The sequence below is a fragment of the Chenopodium album genome, chromosome 5 (genome assembly GCF_948465745.1).
Source record: "Chenopodium album chromosome 5, dcCheAlbu1.1, whole genome shotgun sequence".
In the NCBI taxonomy this organism is placed as follows: Eukaryota; Viridiplantae; Streptophyta; class Magnoliopsida; order Caryophyllales; family Amaranthaceae; genus Chenopodium; species Chenopodium album.
In genome coordinates, this window is record NC_137838.1 from 72,484,587 (window position 1) to 72,506,536 (window position 21,950).

The window sequence follows — 21,950 nt, forward strand, 5'->3', positions numbered from 1 at the left end:
TCTCTACTAGATCTCCAACTATCATTATTTCATATTTCCATATTCTCTCTAAGCTAACTATCATACTTTATTCTTCTACTAACTCCACTTTCTTCATATTTTATGACTTTTACCATATCTTCTAAAATTCCGCGCATGAAATAATGGATCAAGTAATAAAATACAGAGGAAGTATGACTTATACCTTCTCATCTTATATTGCCTAAATCATTACCTTTGACTACTCCATATTAATTAGAGATATCAACATAATCTCTCTTGATATCAATATTATTATCAAATCCTGTTTGATTTTAATTTGTGAATCATAGTGATTGTACTTGTGAATCATAGAGATTGCGTTAGGATCATTCACCTTGGCTGATCTTCATCACTTGCCACAATTGCATATGTTAATGGGCACTCAAGTGAAAAAGATTTTCGATGACCGCCTGTATGTTAGTGCTTGGTGCAAGGATATCTTGGCTAGGCCAGCTTGGGAAAAGACTGTGGCCTTGCAAAACAAAGCTTGAGGGATTACATCCTCAATGACAAATAATATTTGCTTATGAAATAATTTAATAAGCATTTTCTTATTCGTCTACATCTAACGTTTAGCAGAATTATCATATAGTCTCAAAGACTGGTTTGTTTATGAAAATTATGGTGACATTTGGAGATTAAATTTATAATTATGGACGACATCTATTTTCTATTGTGATTTTTGAGTATTGAATTTTGCCTGCTTTGTCTTGAACAGTATTATTGGGCCTGAGACAAGTTTTTATGGCCCAAGAGGCCCAGATTGTCTATATTGGCTTACAAGTTGCAAGCTTACAACTATCCACTTAATTTGGCCTTATAAAGTTATGATGGGTTCACTAGATCATTTTTGTAAGTCACTAGAAAGGAGGGAGCCCCAATTTATCTTGATGATAAATCTAATGACATTTTTGTAATTATATCAACAATTTATCCCATTTAGCATGACATTTTCGTAAATAAGTGAACAACTTTTATTAATATGCGGGTCCCACAATGTTGATTTATTTACGAAAATGCCATGCTGACTGAGATTTTTTGTTGATTTATTTACGAAACTATCACTACATAAACAAAATCATCAAGATAAACTTGTATTTTCTCTTTCCACTAGAAATATGTGACCACTTAGAGAATTGCTAATTTAGATTTTTAATTTGAGATTCTTTTTAATAACTTTTTTTTTATTTTTTATTAGGATTCCTCTTTAAGGGGAGTTTTTAATGTATCATGAGAAAGAATATTAATTATTAAATAAACTTGATTTATTACAAATATTAATATACATACTACCAAATACCTAATGGCCTACATTAGCAATACAATTAGAAGCCCAATTAGTCTCTCGACAAATGTGATAATTACAATTAGAAGCCCAATTAGTCTCTCGACAGGTCGAATTCGGGTTGTTCGGTTTGGGTCGAGTTCGGGTTTCTTTCAGTAACCTCGGGTCGAGTTTGGATCGGGTCAGGGATTTCCAACCTTAGTTTTTTTTGCCCGACCCGAAAAGACCGCACGACTCGAAAATTTTGGGCGGGTTTAGGCATGAACTTTTCAACCCGGAGTTTGGCCCAACCCGACTAATGATCACCTCTATATGATAGATGCCTTGATGAGGGTTTCGATGCTATCCTCGATAATGACTTCTTCTACTAATTTATACTATACTTCGTATGAAATATCAATTAGTATTGAATACCAACATATGAGACAGTCTCATACAAAATTTCCGTAGCTATTATCCACATAATTAGTGGAGTACCAAACGGCCACAAGTTCGAATCATAGCCGCCACCAACACACAAAAAAAAATGGATAACGCAACATAAAAACCCAACTCATTTCCCTCTTTTCATTTCCCTCCGTTCATTCTTCTCCTTCAACTCTCACTCTATCTCTCCACAATATTCCTTCGCAAGTAGGAGAGAGAAAGAGAGAATTGTAGGAAGAAGAACAAAAATGGAGTCTGCTATTACTATCTGTAATCACAATTCTCTCGCATTTTCTCTCTCTAGAAACCCTAGTTCTTCGACCAAGACTGCTGCGAAGATTGCTTCATTATCATCTAAATTGTCTAACCAATTGCTTAATTCCAGCGCTTTATCTTCGTCTTCTTTGTCGAAGAAATCATCGGTTTCTCATGTTTTACAGCGTTCTAATGGAGGTTCTGTTCGGTGTTCTGTTGCTGAAACTGCTTCTACACCTTCTGGTAACTCATTTCTTATCAATTTTGAGTGTTTTTAGTAAATAGTGGTGTTTTTTTGGAGTTGATTAGAGTGAATAAGTTTGATATTAGATTGATGATGGATTGATTATTGCTTTATTAGTGTATTGTGTGTAATTTTGATTTTAGAAAGGTAATTAGCTGATTATTGTTGTTTTTGAAGTATTTGAAGTGTATAATTTTGGTTAGAGAATGTTGATTGAATGATTGTTGCATTATTGGAGTAAATATAAATGTATACTTTTGATTAGAATGGATAGTGAATGTGTTCGTGCACTATAGTTTGGCACTGAATTCGCGGAATATACGTCGTAACTTTGATGATAATGCATCTTTCCTTGACAAAGGAAAAAAAGTTGTTTAACTTTGTCAAGTTGACATAGTAGTTATCGAGTTCATGTTAGTATGTTACAGTACGAAGTTACGAACCATACTATGCTGTTCACGGTTTGTGAATAAAAAGATGGGTGTCAAGGGTTCATGTATGCCAAGGATTAATGTGCAGTTTCGAATTTTAATCGACATAAATGCCACATCGATTATTTGGTTGCACGATGTGTTATGCTTGTGTTGTATATTTGTAATGATGTGTGCTAAATTTTTTAATAAGCACTTTTGTATTTGTGGTAAATTTTGTTATTTAAGTTGCCAATGCTTCTTGTCGTGATGTTTTTCCAGAGAAAAAGGGTCAGTTGATGAGGAGAAACGACATTAGGAACATAGCTATTGTTGCTCATGTAGACCATGGGAAGACAACTTTAGTTGACTCTATGCTGAAACAAGCAAAGGTGAGAATGAAAATAAGCTAAAGAGTGTCCATTTCAATTAATTTGGCTTTGTGTCCTATAGTTGCTTCAATCACTTTTCTTATGCACTCTGCTTACTATCATATCCAGGTGTTCCGTGACAACCAGTTTGTACAAGAGCGGATAATGGACTCTAATGATCTTGAACGTGAAAGGGGAATCACCATTCTCAGTAAAAACACTTCAATCGCATATAAAGATACCAAAATCAACATCATAGATACTCCAGGGCATTCTGATTTTGGAGGTGAAGTAGAACGCATATTGAATATGGTTGAAGGTGTTCTTTTAGTGGTAAATCTCATATGCCTTTTATAATGACATGTATTTGATTGCTTTAGCGTTACCTAATATGGTCACCCAACCCCCTCTGCGAACCATGATCTGGAATGTGCATTCTATAACATAATATGTGTTACAATTGTTGAATTTTACACTTGTGGAGTTATTGTGTTTTCTTTCGTGTAACAAACTGTATAAAGCTTCTGGCAACACTAATGCGTACCTTTTGTAAAAAAGTCCCAAACTCAATATTTGATTTACTATGCGTTGTTATGAAATTGTCAGCCAAGCATTGCTCACAAGAACATTGAGATAATGGCTGAATAGTTTAGTGAAATTGTTGCTTGATTCTTTGCATACCCCATCTTTTGCTAGGTTTTCCTGTTTATGACTTTGTGCACCACATCTAACAAATATACTTCTTTGAAACATATCAATCATTCAATCTTTTCTATATTATATAGGATCAGTCAACTTTGTGAAAAGTTTGATGTAATGATCAAATTGCCATTGTTAAAAACTTATCATTTGTAAAAGCAAATTTTAAAATTGATGCTTTTGCTCCGTTGATCAAACTTTAGATCAGAACTAGTCCTCTTTAGTACACTTCTGAGCTCTGACTAACAGAAGGGGTACGCGAAACTGTAAGTGGAAGATTCACATGCTCTTCCCTATCTATCCCCTCAATTGATACTCAGTGCTCACATGTTCCTTATGTACAATTATGTTTCTGTATGTCTCTATCTTATCTGTAATTGCTTTCAATCATCATTATCAGTCTTATTAAAAATAGGATATTTGAAATTGTAAAAGTAAATGAGGCTGTATACACATAATCTCTCATGCCTTGCATTAGGCAGGGGTCTGGTGAGAAGCAGTGATAGACTGAGAGGTACTAGAAAATTTTACTTCATAATTATTAATTTATGATCTTGTAAGTGCAAGTCAACCATTCTTGTTAATCAGTCTTTTGTTTTACTTTACCTCATCATCTTGATGACTCAAATATCTGATATAAGTAAATGAATATCCAAGCAGCTCTGATTTTTCAATGAGTATAATGTTCCTTGAATCCCTGTACATCCTAAATTTATGTGAAAATATGTATTTATGTAATGTCTGTTATGTAGAGTTACTTTAACTGTTGCACTTTTCACTTACTTCCTCCGTTCTTTTTTAGTTGACATGTTTCTTTTATCATGTTTGTCAATGCACAAATTCAACGATTAATATCTCTATTATCATTGTAAAAAGAGTTGATATCGTGAAAATATACACTGAAACCATTCTAACAAGTTCCCACTTGATTATGTTTTATCATAACTATAAATCACTAAAACTCATCAAAATAGAATATTTGAATAATGGCAAAAGTCAAAACTTGTCAACTAAAAAAAATGGAGGAAGTTTTTTTTTATTTTTTTTTTTTAAATGGATTCTATTAAGGGTCCTATGCCACAGAGAAGATATCTGTTATGCAGAGTTATTTTTAACTGTTGCACTTCTCACTTCTTATTTAGGTGGATTCTGTTGAGGGTCCGATGCCACAAACAAGGTTTGTTCTGAAGAAGGCTTTAGAATTTGGACATGCTGTAGTGGTGGTGGTTAATAAAATAGATAGACCATCTGCGCGTCCTGATTACGTCATCAATTCTACATTTGAACTTTTCATCGAATTAAATGCAACAGATGAACAGGTTAGTTTTCTTAGATATTAGTTGCCTTTCTGTATATATTTATGGTGTAGTGTGTCGTCTTCTCCTGTATTGGACTAAGGGTCAACTGGAAGCCCTATTTGTAATTGTAGAGATTTGGCTGCACACATTTGACTGATCTGACCCTTAACCTACTCAGAAAGAGATCTCTTAGTTTTATTTGGATTATGACAATGTTGTTGTTTCTATGGCTTCTAGTGATAAAATTGTGAACCATTGATTATATTGCTCCTCTAAAGAAAAGATGCCAATTTATTAATTTAATTTTTTATTTATTTTCCCAGTAACTATGATTGAATACATGATTAAGGCTAAATAAGCTAGATTCAAGACCCAGTACTTCTACAGATGCGTAGAGTCTGGTCAATTCTGCTATTGACTGCAGTGATTTTACAATTTATCATCTTGTATTATCCTGAGACTAACCTGATGTTTTTCTTACTGTTAATTTGTAGTGTGATTTCCAAGTAGTATATGCAAGTGGCATCAAGGGGAAGGCTGGACTCTCTTCTGACAAATTGGCAGATGATTTGGGACCCCTTTTCGAGTCTGTTATCCGATGCATCCCTGGGCCACGTATTGAAAAAGATGGTGCCTTACAAATGCTTGTTAGTGGTTGTTCCTTACATCTGGTTCTGGCATTGTATTCATATTGCTCTTTTTTATGATCTGGTGATAGTAAGACCAACTCCATCATAAGAGTATAGCTGGTTGTTAGGGGGGAAGTGATTATGATCTTTAGGATTAGAGTTTGTTGGTGTTCTTCACCTTTCAGTCAAAAAATTACCTCTGGGAAGAACTTAGTTTACATAAATATATAGTATGAAGCATCTCATTTCATAGCAACATGCAATTGCAGCTTATACATTATTCTTTTATTCTTTGATTTGTCCAGCAGTAATGTCCTTCAGGGGAACGTTCTTTAGTGGGTAGTAATTTTGTTATCCTTTCATTTCCTCTTTTCTTAATTTATCTGTGATTCTCATATCTTTGGTTTTTTTTGTTCATCTGCTTCTTCTTTGTACCCACCCACCTTAACAGTATATATCTTCCTGACGTGAATAGGTTACGAATATAGAGTACGATGAGCACAAAGGGAGAATTGCAATTGGACGCTTGCATGCGGGTGCTCTTGAAAGGGGAAAGGATGTCAAGGTAAGACTTGCAAGATTGGGTATCATTTTACATTTTTATCCCACAATTGTTTCTGAGTATTTCCTTAGGGAAAGAATAGTAGGTATGGAAAACATAGCTAATACTTTTGTGTTCAGGTATGCACGTCAGAAGATTCATGTAGATATGCACGAGTAAGTGAGCTTTTTGTTTATGAGAAATTCCTAAGGGCTCCTGTGGACTCTGTAGAAGCAGGAGATATATGTGCTGTTTGTGGAATTGCAGATATTCAGGTGAGATTTCGTTTGTTTGCTGGATTTTACTTCAAGTATGACTTACGAGACTTGCAGAATTGTTGAATGTAGTTTCTCTCTTGTTATAATTTGTTTCTTGATCCTAGTTTCCATGTTTTCTGTAGATTGGAGAGACGATTGCTGATAAAGCTTTTGGGAAACCTTTGCCTGCAATAAAGGTTGAAGAGCCAACTGTGAAGATGTCATTCTCAATCAACACTTCTCCGTTTGTGGGTCGTGAGGTGTGTATCATGACTGGTGCAGAGGAAATTCTCCTTGAATATGTGATTAAGTACATTGGAAGTTACTGACACTTTCTTTGCAGACTGGAATGAAATTTTCACGAGTCTTTTCCACCTCATACTAAATTGATATGTATTGACTTAATCTTTTAATATGTTCGCAATGGTTACAGCATTAAAGTACCTTTTTTTTTTCCACCTTAGGGAAAATATGTAACAAGTAGAAACCTCAGGGATCGACTCTATCGGGAGCTTGAGAGAAACTTGGCAATGAAAGTTGAAGATGGGGAAACTTCTGACACTTTCATGGTTAGTGGGCGAGGAACTCTGCACATTACCATACTGATTGAAAACATGTAAGACACTTGTGTTTTATTTTATTCTTTTCATACTTTAAAGCAGTAGAGCTCTTGTTTGACTTGTACAACGCTTTGTATAGGAGAAGAGAAGGATATGAGTTCATGGTTGGTCCCCCCAAAGTTATTAGCAAAAAGGTGGATGACAAGCTGCATGAACCTTTTGAGGTAATTATTCAGCTGCCAGCACCTGTCTTTCTGGTTCTCTTCTTTTATTATTTTCATTTTCCTTCCTCCCTTCTAGCAGTTAATGAAATACATGAGCGGCAAAGAGTTGCAAAGCTATAAATTAAGGAAACAGAAGTACAAATCTGAAGAAAATTATTAAATATGATATGAGTTATTTTCATAATTTGAAACTAAAGACAATGTTGTCAAATTTGCTCAGCTGAAGTCGTAACATATGGTCTTATGGACATGTACTCTTTTACCTTGCTATGTTCACTGCTTCATAGGACTTGTCATATTTTGTTTTGCTTTAGTCTCTGAGAAAATGTGGATGAGTGTCATTAATTCAGTGATAATACTCTAATTCTCTAAATCATGTTGCTCTGTTGTGATCTTTCTTATATGCATTGAAGTGTATGCAGTTACTGAGATGGTACTGAGTTTTGAAAGCTCCTAGGCATTATGCACTTTTGATTTTTGGAATTAAAGGCTTTAAATTTAGCAAACTGTAACATTAACCCTGCACAAATCCATGTATTTATTTTCGAAGAACCCACTCTCTGATTGTTAAAAACCACCCCTTGTGTCATGGGAGGTTGAGCTCTTTGGAACCTACCCATCCTAGAACTACTTTTGATTTAGCACGCTGTTCTGCAAAGTATCCTAATATATGGACTTATAAAGAGGAGAGTAACCCTTGCTGATCCATTAGTATCATCAAGTCTTTTGAGTACTTTTTAACTATGGTCTTGCTGTGAGGTCACTGAAGTGCACTCCTGCTTTTGGTCTATATTTCCTTATTGCCATTGGCAATCATCAATCCATGTTCCAACATCATTTGTCCTTTCCCTTGGCACTCCCATTTTTAGGCATATCTTGCTGTTTTGGGTCTCTGATGCCATTTATAAGTTCTAAATCTCTTATTGGTCTGCAATTAGTTGCCAAATGTTACATACTGGACTTCATTGACCTCACAAAAAAATGCAACTCTTTGTAGCACATTTTGCTCCATCAATCAACTCTTGAACACCTTTTCTGTCACCCATCTTAGAACCACTCCAAACTGAGCAGGTCTGTCCTACTATGAATTCTAAGTTTTTTGCTTCCTGATGCAACTGAAAGGGCTTGCATCAGTGCACTAAGGAATGTCTTTACTTGTCAAATCAAGAATTTGAAGTTAATAAAGTTATGTGCTTGAATTCACTGAACATTTTGCTGTTATAATTTTAAAAAGCAAGTCAGTGCCTAGTATACACTCTGGTTCTTGGATAAAATGAATTGTGTGATGGTAAACAAAAAAGTATGCTACTCAGTGCCTAATAAACAGTTCTGTAAACCCATTCTGTAGATTGCAACAGTGGAGGTACCAGAAGAACATATGGGTGCTGTTGTTGAACTTTTGGGTAAAAGACGTGGACAGATGTTTAATATGGAGAATTTTGGGTACGTGACTGCTTTTTTGCTGTTATCCTGATATTTTCTATTTCTAACTTTGTTGCTACTATCATGTGATTCTTGTCTATGGATTAGTGATCACATGACTCCTTGACAGTTAGTTCCTTTGTGTTTTTGTTTAGTTCCATGATTTTGATTTCTACGGTTTCCAATACTTAACGTTGATGTTTAAATTTCAAAACTATCTATTGGTAAACTATGAAATTCTTGTAGAATCATTCCTAGTTGTAGCTTATCTGTTAATGCACAAATTATGTTCTAGTGGAAAGACTTCTATTTTAGCAAGCACACCCAGTGTACAGTTATAATATGATATTTTCTCGTCAAAAAAAAAAAAAAAAAAAAAAGTTATGATATGATGTTTGCCAAATTTTTTGATGTTATAGCTTGAAGGAAGTTTAAGTTGCTGTTGACTTTGTTGCATTATTCATATTAGCTGCTTAAATTTTTTCAGTAGTTTGTGCAATGACATTCGTCTTCAACTTTGTTTTTACCCCAGGTCTGAAGGAACAACAGTATTGAGATATAAAATACCAACCCGTGGTCTTTTGGGATTGCGAAATGCAATTTTAACTGCTTCTCGGGGCACTGCAATCCTGAACACAATATTTGAAGGTTATGAACCTTGGGCTGGTGAAATCAGTACTCGTGATCAGGGTTCGCTGGTAATTTCTTTTGGTTTTTCATTCATTGGATAATGCATATATGGCATCTTAATGAACGCTAATCTTATTGCTTTAGAATTCAAAAGAGCTCTTTAGCAACTGAAACCTTGAACAAGCAGCACTTGTTTTGACTCCAACATGTGTTCATTCAGTTTGATAAGCTCTGTTTAACTTGTGTTGAGCTAGGTTGCATTTGAAGATGGTACTAGTACATCTTATGCCCTCGCTAGTTCACAAGAGAGAGGCAAGATGTTTATTGCTCCTGGAGTAGATGTTTACAAAGGTCAGATTGTTGGTATCCATCAGAGACCTGGTGATCTATCACTGAATGTGTGCAAGAAGAAGGCAGCAACAAACGTTCGTTCAAACAAAGAACAGACAGGTAAACTCTAAGTGTTTTCTTTTTCTCTTTCGACCTCATAAATCAAATGGATCATTAGATTCCACAATCCATTAGAAATGCTAAACTAATTCATTCAGAAATCAGAACATATATTTTATATAACTGCTGTCTTTAGACTCATTTGCATCTATTAGTCATTTAACCATCTAACCTTTTAAATCCTCTCCTTGCCCCCTTTTCCAATTTTTGTACACAGTGGTTCTCGATACACCAATTGATTACAGTCTTGATGACTGTATAGAATACATTCAGGAGGATGAACTTGTGGAGGTCACTCCATTAAGTATCCGAATGTGCAAGAATCCAAAGTTTGCAAAGAAAGGCAGGTAAAGCTAAGTATCATCTGCTCCTCAAAGTCTACCTGGGAAAATATTGCAATATAACCTAAGCTACAAAGGTTTTGATTCAAAAACAATGATTGAGTTTGAGGTTTACATCAAATTTATATAATGCAAGTATTTCGACAAAGTCTGAGGAAGGACATCAGGAACGTAAAATATAGCAATTTGGATATACAGAGTACCATATTGTTTTTCGCCTGAAAGCAGGCGAAATGAAGTCAGCAACATCAACAGTTGTTCTAGTGATCTTTTTGGCGCTGATGTATATGATTACAGATATTCATATATGTATTACTACAGATCAAAACAGTACATTGCTGATTGTTACCAAAAAATAGTTCTTCCATTTTAGTATATGATGGCCAATTTCAATTGTTGGATACCTATCTGCCTGCCCCTTTAACTCTTGTCTATTTATCTTAGTCGGTTGTGAACTTGTGATTGTAGTAATGTATGGTTTGTGGGGTCGCTAAAGTTTTAAAGTGATACTCCACTACTTTGTGTTAATTTTGGGCATGAGTAGTTGTGTACTTGTGTTACGATTTGTGGCCATTGCAACATGGATTAATAAACAAAATTCTCCACTACTTTGTCATTGTGATCCAAAAGATTGGAGCACACATTCTATATATTTATACCTGTTTTTTTAACATTTTGTTTATATTTTGCGCAAAATATAGAATACTCCCACCATTTCAAAATAATTGCAATAATTTGATTAAAATGACTAACATATATGTTCAATCACAAGTTTAACCATTTGTATTGATTTAACAAAGATTTTTCACTGTAACATTTATATTCAGTATATTTTTAATATAGTTATAGCCAAAATTAGTTCTTTAAGAAGTTTTACAAATTTTGCAATATACACTTTTAAAGAACATAAATTCTCTCACTCAAATACTCAACTTGTCAATACAATTGCTGCTTTAATTAATGTTTGCAAGTTTCAATCACATAGATAAAATCTCATAATTAAGGTCCCCCTCTAGGCTCTCCTTGGGAAGGTTTGTTTAGGTTTCTGCTAGGGTTTCCTTTTTCATAAAGGTTTTCTTTGTTTTTTCTCGTTTTCTTTCCCGTTTTGTCTGTATGTTCCTCTTTCATGGCAATCGAACCTTCTATAATTAACATAGAGGAAGCGCAATTGAGTTAATAAATTCAAAATAATTCTGAAATAACCAATGAAGAGACTAATGTCAACAATCCAAAGAGGCATGAAGCCCCTGACGAGGAAGAAGCTATTGAATGGAAGCAAGGAGAGGAGGATGAAGAGGATGCGAGGTTGGAGTACAGTTAGCTTTGGTGGGAAGAATTTGGACATAGCACAATGTAAACACCAACGCTTTCAAGACTACGATGAAAAATATATGGCAGCCCCAAAATGGCTTGGAAATTAGCAATATAATATAGGTAATAACTCTTTCGTTTTTCAATTCTATCATTGGAGGGATAAGTTGAGGGTTCTTGAAGGATAACCATGGCATTTCGATAGATATACCCTTATCTTGGGTGAAATAGATGATAAAATAAAGCCAACTGATGTGATTTTGAAAGATATTGCAATATGGGTTCGGGTTTACAACCTACCCTTTAAGGGTAGACTTAATGTGGCAAATGTTGAAGCTATTGGCAACAAAGTTGGAAAATTTGTGAAGTTAGATAACTCGGGATGTATGGGGATTGATAAGTCTAAACCCTTACTTTAGAAGGTCTAGGTGAAAATGCATGGACGTGAGGAAGATTTTTTTGATGTTAAGTATGAAAAACCGCCCCTTTTTTTCTTCCATTATGGTAAATTAGGGCATGGAGTGAAAGATTGTGATGAGATTCAGGGGGAGGAGGAATCTAATCTCACCTATAGGAATTGGCTAAAGGCTTCCCCCAGGGAAATCAACAAAACCGAGGTTTTTGCCGATGTTTTGAAGCTAAATACAACTTGTGCTAAGGGTTTGTTCATTACCAAACCAAAGGCAAAAGTTAGAGAAGTGACTAAGGAGCAGCTGGTAACGGTCCTTGATAATAAGTTGTCTGATTTCTCAATAACAAATAGTGCGGTAGAGGGAAAAGATATGTTTGATGCTGCTGCTCATCCCCTTGTCGATACTAGTACTACAAATGTGACAGGGAAAGATCCCTCAAACTCTCTGATGAAGCAAAATGCGCCTGATTTGGATGTGAAAACTCTAAACCTGCCACCCTGCAATGTGGATAACTCTTCTCAAATCATGAAGAAAAAATGGTGGAAAATTCCCAGAAATAACAAACCCTCAAGCGATTTAAAAACGCCTCTTAGTGGGCTTGTTAGAAAAAGGAGTAATAAGGGGGAGGAGTTAGACGACAGTATGGAGAATGATGAATGTAGAACCTTAAAAAAGAGAGCTTTTGAGAATGCTTTAAGTGATGATAGTATTGATGTAACCTTGACTCAAGATGTGGCGGGCCCCACAAAATGGGCTTTCGGTTATCAATGAGACACATCCTTGTTTGGAACTGTCGTGGGTTGGGGAGCCCTCGCGCGGTTAATGCGTTAAGGCGCATTGTTATCACTGAAAACCCCGGATTGATTTTCTTGCAAGAGACAAAACTCAGTCAACATGAAATGCAGAAAGTTAGAAACAAGCTGAAATATAGTAACATGATTGCAGTTAGTTGTGAGGGTAAAGGTAGAAGAAGAAGTGGTGGTCTGGCTTTGTTATGGAACGAAGATTAGGAGGTTTCCACACAATCCTTCTCGAAAAATCATATTGAAAATTTGATAAAGATTGATGAAATGATACCTTGGAGATTTACTGGAATTTATGGCTTCTCGAAAGAGGAGAATAAATTTAAAACGGGATTGTTGCTTGACTCGTTAAACAAAGGGGATGATGTGTCGTGGATTTGTGGTGGTGATTTCAACTTGATGCTATGGTCTTCTGAGAAGAAAGGGGGGGCTGACTTTGATTTTAATTATGCTGCTATATTGCGTGAGGCTCAGAACAGATGTGCATTGTCCAACCTTGGTTTTGTGGGATATGTAGTTCACATGGAATAACAGAAGAGATGGCGAGGATTTCCTTCAAGAAAGGTTGGATTGCTTTGTTGCCAATCAAAGTTGGAGAGAGTTATATGCTGGCTCCTTTGTGTAACACCTTGAAAGAAGAAAATCTGGCCATCTTCCTTTACTCCTTTGCATCAAAGATCGAGTGCACGCCCCAAAAAAGAGAAAGAAGGTTAGATTGTTCCGTTTTGAAGAGATGTGGTGCGGGAAGGATCGTGTGATGATGTGATTCAAAGTGCCTGGGAAGAGGGGGATAATATGACCCTCAATATTTATCGTACTGCTAAAAAGCTCAGGAGATGGAGCTAATAATATTTTGGGAATGTGGCCAGAGAAATGCGTGATTGTAAAGCTCAGCTGGCTAAATTAATGGAGGAAGAGCAAAATTCTGATGTTATTTCTCAAATGCGTGCGATCGATGAAAGGTTAGATAAACTTGAGACAGAGAAGAGTCATATTGGAAGCAAAGAAGTACACAAGATTGGCTTCGAAATGATGATAAAAACTTAAAGTTCTTTCATGCAAAAGCCAAACAACGGAAGCATTGAAATAACATTGATGTTATTCATGATGAGGTTGGGAATGTGTATTACAATCAAGAGCAAATTTCTGAAATTTTTGTGAAATATTTTGAGAATCTGTTTGGGTCTTCTTGCAATATTGAGACGGAGCAGATCATTGAAAGGTTGACAGAAAAATCACAAATACAATGAGCTCTATGCTTACTACTCCATTTCGCGGGGATGAAGTTTCCGAAGCCTTGAAGCAAATGTATCCAACTAAAGCGCCTGGACCCGATGGTATCTGTGCTTTATTTTATCAGAAATTTTGGAGTATTGTGGGTCATGATGTGATTAAGCGTGTCTTGCATATTTTAAATGATGGGTGATATAGCGTCTATTAATTAGACTTACATTGTTTTAATTCCCAAAAAGAAATCATGTAAGTGTCCTGCTGATTATAGACCTATTAGCTTATGCAATGTTTTATATAAAATTGTGGCTAAGGTTCTAACTAATAGAATGAAAAAGGTCCGCCCTGATATCATTCATGAGTCACAGAGTGGTTTTGTTCTGGCCGATTGATTTCGGATAATATTGTTGTGGCATATGAGTGTTTTCACTATTTGAGAAAAAATAAGAAGGGGAAGATGGGACATCTTGGGATGAAATTGGATATGATTAAAGCATACGACATAGTAGAGTAGAGTTTTTTGGAGCAAATGATGAGAAAATTGGGGTTTTCGGACACTTTTGTAAACTCAATAATGAAATGTATTTCGTCTGCTTCTTTTTCTATCCTTATGAATTGTCAGCCCTCAAAAACTTTTTGCCGACTAGGGGCCTCTGACAAGGGGACCCTCTCTCCCCTTTTCTTTTTATCATCTGTGTCGAAGGGCTATCTGCCTTACTAAGGGATGCCGAGAAGAGGAACCTTATTTATGGGGTGAAGATTGGTAAAAGAGTGGAGCCAATCTCTCATTTGTTCTTCGCCGATGATAGCTTGTTGTTTATTTGACCAAATAATGATGAGGTCGAGAATACTCTTGATGTTCTCTCTGCTTATGAAATAGCTTCTTCGGGCCAAAAATTGAATATGGGAAAATCCGAAGTGTCCTTTAACGGGAATGTTAAGCTCAAAAAGAAAAATATGCTTCAATTGAAGTTATCTTTTAAGGTCGGCGAGGGACACGAAAAATAACTTGGGTTGCCAACGTACCTTGGGAGCTCAAAAAAACGGATTTGTTCTATCATTCAAGATAAGGTTTGGAAGCAGTTGAAAGGGTGAAAAGGAAACTATCTTTCTCAAGCGGGTCGAGAAATTCTTAGCTTATTAAGTCGATTTCCCAAGCCATTCCTACCTATTCTATGCAATGCTTCAACCTCCCTTCAAGCATCCTCGATGAAATTGAAAGAATGTGCCGGAATTTCTTTTGGGGCCAAAGAAAAGATGAAAGAAGGGTTGCTTGGGTGGCTTGGGATAAACTGCAGTATGCTAAGGATGTGGAAGGCTTAGGTATAAGAAACCTTCATATCTTTAACAAGGCCATGCTTGCAAAACAGTGCTGGAGACTTCTTACCAACCCGTACTCTTTAATGGTGAAGACTCTCCAACAGAAATACTTCCCTCACACTGGTCTTTTTGATGCAAAAGTCACCCCTACTGCCAGCTTCACTTGGCGCTCTATTTTGTCTGCAAGAAAGGTTCTTAAAAAAAGGGCTAGAAAATTGGTTGGTAAGGGGTCTTCAATTGAAATTTGGGCTGACACATGGGAGCCTTCTTAGCCTGAGTTTCGGGTTGCTCCTAGGCAGCAGAGTTGTGATAATTCTCCCAGGTACGTTTTCGAGTTGATTGTTGATGGTGAGTGGAATCTGGACACCCTTAATAATCTTTTTTGGCCCTTGGAAGTGTCTAAAATTCTGAAAATACCTATTGATCGCTATTGTGGTGATGATGCTTGGTTCTGGGATTTCACAAAAAGTGGCAAGTTTTCTATTAGAAGTGTCTATCATGCTGAATTACAGGCGAGGATAAACTCCAATGCCTCCTCATCCAATGTGTGCAACCTGCAGGCTTGGAAGATCCTCTAGGCTTCTCCTTTGCCCCCAAAAATTAAACACTTTAGCTAAAGAGCTCTTCATAATGGTGTTGCTCTAAGATCAAACCTTCTAAGCGGGGTCTCAGTGTTGATCAGTTGTGCCATGTGTGTGGTGAAGAACCTAAGAGTTTGCTGCACTTCCTGGTAACTTGTTCTGCTACCAAATAAGTTTGGTATTTTTCCCCCTTGCGGCTTGATGTTAGCTCTGTTGTACAGCTTACACCGAGTGGATTTCCTCTTTGGCTTGTGCAATAAAAGATAAAAATTGGTGGACTATTTTCTGGATTTTTCTTTGGGTTTTATGGTTGAAAAGAAATGCTTGGCTATTTGAAAAAAAAGTTGTGGCCACTGATGATACTATTTGAAGAGCTGTGGGCATAATTGGCGAGTTTGAGAAATCTAAATTGCAACTTGATGGCAATTTGTTTGATCCTGCAATTGCGCCACAATGATGGAAACCTCCTGAGTGTGGGGTGCTCAAGGTGAATTCAGATGCTGCTTGCTTTGAGGACAACTCAATGGGTCTTGGGGGAGTTATTCGTGACAACAAGGGAGTTGTCTTGGTGGCTACTTGCTGCAGGGTGTAGGGCAGTTTTGCTATAGATGTTAGTGAAGCTTTGGGTACTAGGCATGCCCTACAAATCGCTATGGATGTTGGCCTAAGCAGAGTCACTTTAGAGACGGACAAATGCTAAGATGTACAACCATCTCAAGAGTGACAAACGAGAAAACTCTAGCTTTGGGTTAATTGTGAACGACATCTTACATTTAATTCGCTAAGTCTTGCTCTGTTATTAATTACTCTCATGTACATATTTTGGGAAACGAGGTTGCCCATAGATTAGCTCATTTGAGTAAATGTTATGTTGAGAGGAGAGTGTGGTTTGATGAGGGGCCCAATGATAAATCGGATGTAATTGCTCTTGACATTTCAAGTCTTCCTTAATATAGTGGGGTTGTTTGTTTTGTGTCAGGAAAAAAAAAAAAAAAAAAAAAAAAAAAAGAAGGTTCCAATCACATAGATAAGTTAACGAAAATTTCACCAAATGCTCTTGAGCTATTTTTTTATTCACAACATTCTCAAATTCACCATATACACTTGAATTTCACAAAAATGTCACCAAATGCCCTTAATGACTAACAACAGTTAATTACGTTTGTCATTAAAGTTAATAATGACATGTGGCAGTATGTTATTGGTTATTGTTTATTTTAATTAATTAGTTTTAATAAAAATAGTTTTAAATATTTTTTTTAAAAATAAAAAACCCCACCTCTAACCCCCCACTAGCCAGCCACCTTAGCTGCCAATTCCCTACAACCGCCATCCAGCCACCTCCTGCCACCAGCGCCTAGACCCCCTCCGCAGCGCGCTGGCGTCGGTGGTGCCATTCCCCTCAACCTTGAACCAATACTCGCCTATTTCCCAAAACCACCTTACCCCCTCCCTTCTCTTGAACCGTAAAAACCCCTCCCATGTTTCTACCATAGCCGAATGTCAGGCAACTACCACAATGCCTCTTCGTCGACATCCTAGGTACCCCCCCCCCACGTCATCTCTTACCACTTTAACCAAAAACCACCACTCCAAAACCCTAAAACCCCAAAATCGAAACCCTTAAAATCAAAATTTAGGGTTTTGAATTTGGGGTTTTTTTTATTTAAGGCTTTCGAGTGGCCGTACAGGGCGGAGATAGTAGGGGGGGCGGTGGTTTTAGCTCGTTGGCAAGGGGATGGGAGTTTAGGTGCCGATGATGGGGAGAGGAGGGGTTCTCAAGGGAGAGAAGTTTAGGATTAGGGAGTGGGTGGTTAAGGGGATGAAGGGGGCATTGGCATGTGGGGTTTCGAGTTCAGGCTAGCGCCGGGGGGGTTATTAGGCGGCATCCGCGACGGCGAGGCGTGGCGGTCTAGCGGGGACAAGGTGGTGGCGAGGCTAGGTGGTGGTGGGGCTTGGCTGTGGTGGGTGAATTTTTTTTAATTTTTTATTATATTTACTTTTTTATAATTAATAAAATAACTATATAAAATTTAATTAATATAAATGTTAGGCAATCAATGGTTTCCACGTGGAAAATTTACCCCTTAATGACTTAGGGAGTTAGCATCCGTTAGTCATTTGGTTATTTGGTAACATTTTTGTGTAACTCAAGTGGATATGGTGAATTTCAAAATTTTCATGGGTATATGGTGAACAAAAAAATAACTCAGGGACATTTGGTGAAATTTCCGACAAGTTTATACTCTTTTTTTTTTTTTTTTTTTTTTTTTTGCTTTACCCATTACATATAACCATGTGCTCTCCTTCTATGATGCAATGTTAATGATAGTGTATAGTTAAAATGATGCAATTATTCTAAAAGAGAGGTACCAAGGGCTTGTTCTGACTACTGAATTCAGCTGAACTGAAATGAGCTGAACTGAATTGTTTATGAGAGAAGGAAATAGAGAACTGAACTTAAATTAAGCTGAAGAGATCGAATAGGTCTTAAGAGTGGTATGTATTTACTTATGAAGACTAACTATGAGCATAAAGTTGCCTCAAGTCCTCAATTAGCTTCACGAGTATGTCATATTAGGTGATTTAGAATAGATAAAAATGTTTTTCAGAATCAATATAAAGAGGCAAATGACAAATCGGATGATCGATTGGGAAAAACATGCAAGTAGGTTAATTGCTTCCCAATGGTAAAGATTACGCATACAATTGTTGCATGTGGTCCCTACATACAACTTTAATTTTTCATGTTTTTATTGGCTAAAATTATACGTCCAAGTTCCTTTTAAATTCAATTTATATTTGACTCCTAGTTTTCTCCTCTCCTTTTCAATCACTTTTCCGTCGACAGTTGTAATTATCATCTAAAAGTCCTTTAGAATTAGGACTTTGGCTAATACCACACATGCCCAAATATTAATTGTTAATAATACCATCGATGTGATCATGTGGAGTGACTTATATTTAAATTCATTTCTTTTGGGGGGTGTGCTAAACTCTACTAGTTTATAGTAGGGCATTTTGTGTGGAAGGGCGTATTGCGTAAGTAAAGGTTGTATTTAGCAATCATGTTCTTTTTCTTCTTTGGAAAAATCGTCTAAAATAATACGACCTTTGACCGGTCCGCCAAAACAAGTCAACCTTATAATTATTTCTAAATAATACAACCTTTGGGGGTTTCCGCTAATAACAAGTTGTTATCGATTGGTAACCTAGTTAACAGGTTCTAAGGAACACATGTCAAAATTTTATTGGTTAAACAATATAATTTGAATTTTTTTAGTTCTTAAATCATTTTAATTTTTATAAAACAATAATAATAATAACCAACCCTCCACCAGCTACCCCCTTCCCTGGCAAACCCAATTTTCTAGCACTCCTTCTCTTTGCAACCCAATGTCGACCACCTCCCATCCCCTTCCCTGCGACCGGTGACCCAAGTTCTGCCATCCTTACCCTTCCTTGACTCCCAACTACCACGAAAACCCCAAGAATTCCCCTTCCCACACCATCAAAAGCCCTAATTGCCCTCTCTCCCGCCCTTGAAACCCTAGCGGCTAGGGTTTTTGAGGGGTGATGGAAGGAGCGTTGGGGGTTTTGGGGTTCAGGGAAGGAGATTTCTAGGATTTCGTAGGCTGGAGGAGGGAGGTTTTTGTAGGATTTCGTCTGTTGGGAGGGGAGGTTTCTAGGGTTTCGGTAATGGTGGTTCGAAGGAGGGGCGACGTACGACCGCCGGGCTAGCGACGTCAAGGCGGCTGGTATGGTGCCGACGGGGATGCTAGGTTGGCATCGGTGGGTAGGGAGTGGTGGGGAAGAAAGGTGGCTGATGGTGATTGGTGAGGGAGGGGTTTTTAAAAAAAAAAATTATGTTAATTTTTTTATTAATTAATCATTGTTAAAGTTTTGGTTAGGTGTAATTGTAGGTACACAAACTTTTAAAAAATTCGGGTGTACAATAATTATTGTACATCCATTTTAAATCTCTCTTAAAGTGATCAAAAGTTACCCCTAAAATGAATAAAAGTTACCCCTAAAATGAATAAAAGTTACCCTAATATGTATAAAAGCAATCCAATACAAATAAAAATAATCTACGTTTTATTGGTAAAGAATCACATTTTAAATGACTAAAATTCAATTATTAGTGATTGAAAGTAATTTTATCACCCTTATAAAACTTTTCTAGTTCGATTTATTAAAAAAAAAAAAAATCATATTATGTTCAAAGTTACCCATAAAAAGGTAAAAAGTTACCCTAAATTGGCTTAAAGTTACCCCTATACTGCTCGATGTACACTAATATTAGTGTAAACTGGATGTATACAAAAGTTTTTGTTGTAGGTAATATATCTCATTTATAGTAGAAACCTCTCAAAGGTTATATTATTTAGAAATAATTAAAAGATTGACTTGTTTTTGGCAAACCGCTCAAATGTTGTATTATTTTTGACCATTTTTCCTTCTTTTTATTACTTCGTACTTTTCTTATGATGCATAGAAAGAGAATAAATAATGTAGATGTGATTTTGATCTTAATTCCTCACTATCACCTTTTAAGACTTACTCAACTAAAATAGTTGATCATTCACTTCCTTATTTTTCTATAAATCGTTGCAGGTAATCTGATCTAGAGCAATTGTTACAAAAATTAGTGCAACTAGTGGCGGATCCAGGAGGTACACAAAAGGTAGAGTTGTACCCCCCATTCAAAAAAAAAAAATTGTTAACTAAAGAGGCCAGTTAATATGAAGAACTAGTCTCGTGTAATACGAATAAGACAGACAATCTTGCGTGTTGCACTGTTGCGCCATTTGTACTCTCTGTATGACTAATTAAAGAGACCTGTGAGACTTGTCCATTCCTGATCCGAACCGGTAACCCGATCCGACCCGATTCCAAACCCGTTTCATTAAGAGAAAACCCGAACCCAACCTGACCTCAATGACCCAAAATGGACCTGATTTGACCCATTATCATAATTTGTAATGATCCAAACAATCTAAACCACTTGAACCAGATGACTCAAACAGTCCGAAATTTGACCCGAATCCGACCCATTAACTTGAATTGACAGGTTTACCCGTGTGTATGGATACCCGATCGTTTAGGTGTGCTCTTTTAATTTTATTTAAAAGTAACTTATTTTGTGCTTTTTATATATTTTTATTTTTATCTTTATCTTCTTCTAAATAAATTCTATATGCTCATTGCCTCATGGGTGTAGCAAATTTAGCAATAATATTATTTGTACTTTGTAATTTTTTCACACAAATTTATATAAATTCTTTGAAAAAAAAAAATTTAGGTATTTTTTCATTGTAAATTTTCTTGTATTCCGTTTATATATCCATGTATCCTTCAAGTAATATACTTGTGTGCTAGACTATGGTAATATATCCAAAGTAAGTGTATGTGATAAAGTATACTTAATACAATTATATATTTACAATTAGGGCTGAGCAAAACTATCCGAAAACCCGATACGTAATCGTTTCGAAAATTAGGGTAGTCAATCCGTTAACCATTACGGTTCGGATACCCGTTTTGATAACTTGTTATCGGGTATGGTTATTGAGTCTTTAAAATTAACGGTTATCCGATCCAATTCGATAAGCAATTTTTTTTATTTTTTTTCCTACTTAAATTTATTTATTTATTTATTTTTTTCAAAATCTAAACTCTTACTTTACTTCATAATCACTTTATAATATCAATGATTAGTAATATTATTAATATTAGGTCAAGATCATGTGGTATTGTTGTTAATTAGTGTTAAATGATATTATAACAACAACATTATTAAGTTTAATTATCATTATTATTGGATATCTTATTGGGTATCTGATAACCAATCTGAAATTACGGGTACCCGTACTTATTGGTTCGGTTTATGGATATCACTTTTAGTGATATTGTGTTATTTCAGATGATATACTACAAGATGGGGGGTGAATTGTAGTAAGTAACTTAGTGCCTAATTTTCGCGGAATATAAAATAGTTATAGTTTGGAACTTAGAGAGTGCAAAGCAGATTTTACGAGGAAACCTTCCAGGGCCCAACTAGAAGTAAAACCTTGACCCACCAAGGAATTTTCAACACAACCATTTCACTATAATAGGGCAAAACACCTAGTTACATCCTATTATACACGGACCTTTCTCACAAGTTCCACCAAGGACACTTGCTACTTGATACCTGATAGGAATGAACCTATCCTACCCGACCCAA

At 36.3% G+C, this 21,950-nt stretch overlaps 2 protein-coding genes across 2 annotated transcripts; both read left to right on the forward strand.

The window, feature by feature from the left end:
- The first annotated feature begins 1,876 nt into the window (after positions 1-1,876).
- Positions 1,877-10,470, forward strand: LOC145632241 (putative elongation factor TypA-like SVR3, chloroplastic). Its single transcript, XM_081684566.1, has 14 exons — positions 1,877-2,230; positions 2,924-3,033; positions 3,142-3,345; positions 4,854-5,030; positions 5,504-5,656; positions 6,114-6,203; positions 6,320-6,454; positions 6,580-6,696; positions 6,901-7,052; positions 7,136-7,220; positions 8,569-8,663; positions 9,175-9,340; positions 9,527-9,722; positions 9,940-10,470. The coding sequence occupies exons 1-14, from the start codon at positions 1,981-1,983 to the stop codon at positions 10,071-10,073; spliced, it is 2,064 nt and encodes a 687-aa protein (XP_081540692.1). The 5' UTR covers positions 1,877-1,980; the 3' UTR covers positions 10,074-10,470.
- Positions 10,471-14,995: 4,525 nt separating this feature from the next.
- On the forward strand, positions 14,996-15,718 carry LOC145633119 (putative mitochondrial protein AtMg00310). Its single transcript, XM_081685405.1, has 2 exons — positions 14,996-15,331; positions 15,413-15,718. The coding sequence occupies exons 1-2, from the start codon at positions 14,996-14,998 to the stop codon at positions 15,716-15,718; spliced, it is 642 nt and encodes a 213-aa protein (XP_081541531.1).
- The last annotated feature ends 6,232 nt before the right edge of the window (positions 15,719-21,950 follow it).

Bases quoted from the DNA above. Each gene is read 5' to 3' on its own strand.
- LOC145632241 (XM_081684566.1), top strand. From the start codon at position 1,981: ATGGAGTCTGCTATTACTATCTGTAATCACAATTCTCTCGCATTTTCT. The intron at 9,341-9,526 runs GTAATTTCTTTT...GTGTTGAGCTAG, and splicing joins CTCGTGATCAGGGTTCGCTG to GTTGCATTTGAAGATGGTAC. The intron at 9,723-9,939 runs GTAAACTCTAAG...TTTTGTACACAG, and splicing joins TTCAAACAAAGAACAGACAG to TGGTTCTCGATACACCAATT.
- LOC145633119 (XM_081685405.1), top strand. From the start codon at position 14,996: ATGCAATGCTTCAACCTCCCTTCAAGCATCCTCGATGAAATTGAAAGA. The intron at 15,332-15,412 runs GTTCTTAAAAAA...GAGCCTTCTTAG, and splicing joins CTATTTTGTCTGCAAGAAAG to CCTGAGTTTCGGGTTGCTCC.